The 6,934-nt window shown below is 35.5% G+C and overlaps 1 protein-coding gene across 1 annotated transcript in view; it reads left to right on the plus strand.

Moving 5' to 3' along the window:
- The window catches only part of LOC128656525 (epithelial cell adhesion molecule-like), a 101,610-nt gene extending 94,728 nt beyond the window's left edge, over positions 1–6,882 (plus strand). Inside the window, exons 9-10 of the mRNA XM_053710475.1 lie at positions 1,050–1,103; positions 6,820–6,882. Coding sequence (XP_053566450.1) covers positions 1,050–1,103; positions 6,820–6,882 — 117 coding nt within the window. The remainder of the gene's footprint in view (positions 1–1,049; positions 1,104–6,819) is intronic.
- The last annotated feature ends 52 nt before the right edge of the window (positions 6,883–6,934 follow it).

The raw sequence follows: 6,934 nt of genomic DNA on the forward strand, positions 1-6,934 counted from the left end.
TCTCTAGAACAGCACATCTGAATTCCCCTGTCTGCGTTAAAATTTCTGCCTGGGAGAGACCTTGCTGATACAGTTTAACTACCTTGAACCTTGTTGCTGAGCTCAGTCTTGCCATGGTGTATGACTTTTTACATTAAAGGGACAGTCTACACCAGATTTTTTATTGTTTTAAAAGATAGATAATCCCTTTATTGTATCTAAGCCTCTGCAAACTGCCCCTTTACTTCAGTTCTTTTGACAGACTTGCAGTTTAGCCAATCACTGCCTGCTCCCAGATAATTTCACATGCACAAGCACAGTGTTATCTATATGAAATACGTGAACTAACACGCTCTAGTGGTGAAAAACTATTCAAATGCATTCTGAAAAGAGGTGGTCTTCAAGGTCTAAGAAATTAGCATATGAACCTCCTAGATTAAGCTTTCAACTAAGAATACCAAGACAACAAAGCAAAATTGGTGATAAAAGTAAATTTGAAAATTGTTTAAAATGACATGCTCTATCTGAATCATGAAAGTTTATTTTGGCCTAGACTGTCCCTTTAAACTTCAGCAAACTCACCTTGTTAGCAGAGTTTTGCTGTTCCTCACCCAGTTGTATTCCTCCTACACTGCTGTTTCTGTTTGTGCTTGTGTTTCAACCGACATATTAAACTGATGCTCATTAGCACCTGTCTGGTATAATTATTTAATCATTCACCTGACAATATGCCCACAAAATGACTGCAAAAGTTTATGTAAAATAATTAATGCGGTTTTTAAAGCAGATGGTTGTCACATCAAATATCAATTTGATTTTTCTTCTGTTCACTCACTTTGCATTTTGTTAATTTATAAAAAATAAACTTTATTTTTTTAAAGCATTCTTACTTTACAGCATTTTTTCACACCTGCCTAAAACCTTTGCATAGTACTGTATGTATTGTCAAGCCTTGCTCTATTCGATTTTAATATTCCTTTAATATTCCTCTTTGCAAGTAATGAGATGCCTAGTACATATATTTTTTCTAATTTTATTTATCATTCCCCCCCCACAATTTTTATTTGTAGGTTGTTGTCCGAAGGAGAGCACAACAAGAACGCATTCAGTTTGAAGTTATTGAGGTAATGCACAAATAAATATAACAGTATAATGTATGGAGATCATACACCAGAAATGAGAGGTGGTGAATGTATATACTTTAAAAGGACAGTAAAGTCAAAATGAATTTAATGATTCAGAGCAAGTCATTTTTAAACAACTTTCCAAATTACTTCTATTATCAGATTTGCTTTGTTGTCATGAAATCCTTTTTTTTTTTTGGCAGAGAAGAATCAATGCATTAATAATAACTAGCAGGTTCCACATATATCCCTCTTGTCAAGGGCTAACCCAGTGTGTTCACTGTTCAACTAGTTCCCAGTCATGCACTGCTGCTCCTTCAATAAAGGATACCAAAAGAATAAAGCAAATTTGAAAATAGAAGAGGAAAATTGTTTAAACTTGCATGTTCTTTCAATTCATGAGTTTACTTTTACTGTCCCTTTTATGATAATACAAATTTTTCTTCATTAAAAAGTCCAGGTACCATAGCTCCTAGAATTGTACCCCTGAACTATTGCAGCCCATTTCCCTACAATTGCTAGCAACATCCTAATAGTAGCAACCTTCTTTACTTTAAGCAGAACCAGGAAAGAGAGGGAGGTTTCCTTCTTGAAATGAAAATGGTCTGTTATATTAGGTATGAACTCTGAGGCCTATTTCAGCACCAATTTAACCTTATGAAATATGATGTAAGGTCTTTTTATGCGAGTGCCTGAAGCTTTGCTAGCAGGAAAATTATTTTCAAGTTCATATTCTAATGAGATCTAAATTTCAAAGTTCAAATGAAGCAAGAGATCAAATATGAAGAGTAAATCCAACAGAACAATACAACTTTTATTAGGCAGTTTGATCCTATTTTGTGAAAGAACGGAATGATCATTGGGCACTGTTTAAAACTTTTGAAATGTGTAACTTCAGGGAAGTGATGGTGAGGCATTGTAGGAAACCATCTAATTTGAGTCACTTCTGTTCCATTGTCCAGTTAGCATTAACATACTTTACTTGTAGATGGAGTTAAATGAATCTTGTATGGGCTCGAGAAGAGTCCATCTGTGATTTGGATTATTCCTAGAGCCCATAGAGATGGAGTTCTTGTAAAGAAGTTTCCCAACTTGCAGTTTGCAAGGGTATTTTTGACCGCTTGCTGTCTTTCTTAACCCAGCACTTTTCCTGACCAAAGGTTGGAGATTTTTGAAGTAGTGGGGGGCATTTTGTTTGTTTGTTAACATAAGATATTGGTGATATGTAAAAGGGATAACAGATAATATAATGTGTCTTCTGGAATATATGTAAGGATGGATCTCAGTTAATGTAGGATTGCAATTGTGTTTGCAGATTTAAACATGTTAATTATAAAATCAAATAATGTGTTCTTAAATTGTACAAAGAATGAATTAGTATTAATGGTTTGGTAAAAAATCTTGCATTTAAACTAGGGTTGCACCGATACCGATACTAGTATCGGTACCGATACCAAGTATTTGCATGAGTACTTGTACTCGTGCAAATGCACCAATACTTAAACCGATACCTCCAATTCCTACCCATATGCCATCTTGTGGCATTTTTCAAACTGTATGTTCCCATTTCATTTTAAGCTTGAGTGGAGACTTAACTAAAAATTGTTCACTTCTGTTCTGCCAATACAAATTGCTGTTATTTGTATTATTTTACGTCAGAGCAGTGCTTTAAAAGCTGCTACTTTACAGCTGGAAGCCTCTCATCTTTCACAATTATGCTCAAAACATACTGTACTCTGAGGAACACCCTTAACCAGGGCAGGACTGGGAATAAAAAGCAGCCCTGGAAAAATATGAAGACCAGCCCTATTTTCTGTTGAGTCAGTAGAATACAAATGCCCCATTTTTCTCAAAGGGGATTACTGGGACACTCCTTCCCCAATATTATTTTCAGAATTAAATTATATTACTTTGTATTAAGTACAAATGTCAGATTGATGAGTTATATAGACACCCTACAACCCAATTGCATCCAGTAATCGCCCCTTTAAATTGTAGCTTTCCAGTCCCAGCTGCTGCAGCTGTTATTTATTGTTATTATTAATATATGTTATTGTAATAATTTTATTTATAAACATGTTCTGTGAACTTTGTGACAACAAGCACATAAAACTGTTTTATTATTTCAAAATGTCTTTTGAGATACAGTTCATAATTATAAAGAAGCGATCTTAAATCATTAGTCTGTATTGTGCCTGGTAAACTGTCATGACATTAACCCCTTAATGACCACAGCACTTTTCCATTTTCTGTCCGTTTGGGACCAAGGCTATTTTTACATTTCTGCGGTGTTTGTGTTTAGCTGTAATTTTCCCCTTACTCATTTAATGTACCCACACATATTATATACCGTTTTTCTCGCCATTAAATGGACTTTCAAAATATACCATTATTTTCATCATATCTTATAATTTACTATAAATTTTTTTATAAAATATGAGGAGAAAATGGAAAAAAACACACTTTTTCTAACTTTGACCTCCAAAATCTGTTATACATCTACAACCACCAAACAAAAACCATGCTAAATAGTTTCTAAATTTTGTCCTGAGTTTAGAAATACCCAATGTTTACATGTTCTTTGCTTTTTTTGCAAGTTATAGGGCCATAAATACAAGTAGCACTTTGCTATTTCCAAACCACTTTTTTTCAAAATTAGCGCTAGTTACATTAGAACACTGATATCTTTCAGGAATACCTGAATATCCCTTGACAAGTATATATTTTTTTTTAGAAGACATCCCAAAGTATTGATCTAGGCCCATTTTGGTATATTTCATGCCACCATTTCACCGCCAAATGCGATCAAATAAAAAAAATCGTTCACTTTTTCACAATTTTTTTCACAAACTTTAGGTTTCTCACTGAAATTATTTACAAAAAACTTATGCAATTATAGCATACATGGTTGTAAATGCTTCTCTGGGATCCCCTTTGTTCATAAATAGCAGACATATATGGCTTTGGTTTTGCTTTTTACTAATTAGAAGGCTGCTAAATGCGACTGCGCACCAAACGTGTATTATGCCCAGTAGTGAAGGGGTTAATTAGGGAGCATGTAGGGAGCTTCTAGGGTTAATTTTAGCTTCAGTGTAGTGTAGTAGACAACCCCAAGTATTGATCTAGGCCCATTTTGGTATATTTCATGCCACCATTTCACCGCCAAATGCAATCAAATTAAAAAAAACGCTAAATTTTTCACAATTTTAGGTTTCTCACTGAAATTATTTACAAACAGCATGTGCAATTATGGCACAAATAGTTGTAAATGCTTCTCTGGGATCCCCTTTGTTCAGAAATAGCAGACATATATGACTTTGGCGTTGCTTTTTGGTAATTGGCTGCTAAGTGCTGCTGCTCATCACACGTGTATTATGGCTAGCAGTCAAGGGGTTAATTAGGTATTTTGTAGGGAGCTTGCAGGGTTAATTTTAGCTTTAGTGTAGAGATCAGCCTCCCACCTGACACATCAGACCCCCTGATATCTCCCAAACAGCTCCCTTCCCTCCCCCACCCCACAATTGTCCCTGCCATCTTAAGTACTGGCAGAAAGTCACCCGCCTCCCACTGCAGCTCCCACCCACCAACGATTGCGGCCATCGATGTCCGGTGTAGAGAGGGCCACAGAGTGGCTCTCTCTGCACCGGAGGGGTACAAATTGTTATTGCAGGATGCCTCGATATTGAGGCATCCTGCAATAACCGGAAAGCAGCTGGAAGCGATGAGGATCGCTTCCAGCTGCTTTCCAAACCGAGGACGTACGCCATACGTCCTCAGGCGTTAACTGCATTTTTTCTGAGGACGTATGGCGTATCGGTAATTGGTATCGGTGAGTATTTGAAAAAAAGTATCGGTACTTGTACTTGGTCTTAAAAAAATGGTATCGGTGCAACCCTAATTTAAACAGATTAGGACAGGGTTCTTCAAACTTTTTTTTCCCAAAACCCAGTGCAATGATACCACAGACCCTATTTTTATGCTTGGTCTGAAAATTTCTAAAGTAATATACAAGATAGCTGCAATTTTTGGTAAAGTGACTAAAATGTGTGCATACTTTATTGCTGATTGTAGTCACACTTGTAAGTGTTGTAAAAGGTAATAACACACACATTATTATGTTATTTGTAGAGCGCCAACCAATTCAACAACAACACACACACGTCGCAACTCAGTTAACATAGTGTTGGACCCAGTAATGGGTCCCTACCTGTGGTTTGAAGATCTCTGTATTAGGGCATAATCTTCAGTATTAAATAATTACATGGCATGTATTACTTTTGCTTTGACTCTATTTTACTTCCAAAAGCTAAAAAACTAAATGAAACAGTGGTTTCACTTATTCGTTGGAATAATTTGGAATTACAAAAAATAAATTAAAAAAAAAAAAAAAAAAAAAAAAAAAAGACACTTGCAAACTGCTATACAATATTTTTTGAAACACATGGAAAGCAAGCAATTTGCTTATACTGTATATTTGTTTCTTTTCTCAGCCCTTTCCTTCTTTACTCAGAGAGACTGATACAGAGCTATCATTCCTCTAGATATGCAGCACACACGTTCCTCTGACACCTCATGGTCATTCTGCATACATACTATCGTATGTGGTGACATTACTGTATAGTGTTAAATGAATTACTGTAGACACAGCAAACTTTCTCCTGGGGGTAGGACTATAGGTGGTTTATAGATTTTAGAAAGTATCAACACTACAGTCAGTCCAGAAAACAACTTTCAGTAAATGCAACCAGGAGAATCCCTGTCAATCAATCTGTGCTGAGGACAAGATCAAGAAGGATGAGAACTAAGATAGTAAATAGCTTATTACCTAAACAAAGGTCCATTTCCCCCCTTATTTTTCTGGGCGCCACTTTGCTTTTAGTCACAGTGAATCTTTCCATCTTCTTGACAACTCATCATTTAATTGGTACCAATGGCATCTCTCATTTGTGCATGCGGTTTAACCACAAATCGCTTTTTTGCTGTTCAAATCTAGTGTTATCGTCAACAGGAAAGTTCAGTGCTTTAATCTCTTTGTGCTTTCAAAAACAGTGCTTATATGTATTCTCTCTGCTACTACTCGCTCATCAAAACTCTTGTCTACTACATACCACTTATGAATTAGACTGTACCTCCAGACCAGGCTACTTTGTAGCTACTGTATACATCACTCTACTTGTTCATCTAATATTTAACCCATGAACATAGGACAGGTTCATTTCACTTTCATTCATAGGTATAATTTTTAACAAACACATATATCAAGTTTATACCAGGCACTATGCTGAAGACAAAGAACCCACATTTCTAAGACTAGGATGTCCTTTTATTAGCTTTGCACACTCTTAAATCTCTGGTTACATCTCCAAATGGTCCTTTAGCTTCTAATAGTGGACAGAATAAAATTCCAAATACTAAAAACTTACACTATTATTATTATTATCGGTTATTTGTAGAGCGCCAACAGATTCCGCAGCGCTAACTACAAAGAGGTTGATAACCTTAAACCCTGAAAACTGTAATTACATTATAAAATACTTAAAAAACGGCTCTTTAGCCTTGGGCATTGTAAATAAGAATGATGTGAATTGATATTTAAAACTCTTGTATGTTACATTGCAACAAGGTTATCAGTTGCTATACAGTTTACTAAATGTATGTTTATTCTTTATTCTGAAGTCATCAAAATTAAACACATTTTTCTTTTTTTTCTCTCTAGGGTCAGGAATTGACAGATTATCATTTGGTTCAAAGAGAAGGTCTGCGGTATTACTACTATTAAATATTTTTATGTATTACTATTTTGTACTGAGTTCTTTATTTACGAGAACAAT

This window comes from Bombina bombina, chromosome 1 (assembly GCF_027579735.1).
Source record: "Bombina bombina isolate aBomBom1 chromosome 1, aBomBom1.pri, whole genome shotgun sequence".
Lineage (NCBI taxonomy): Eukaryota > Metazoa > Chordata > Amphibia > Anura > Bombinatoridae > Bombina > Bombina bombina.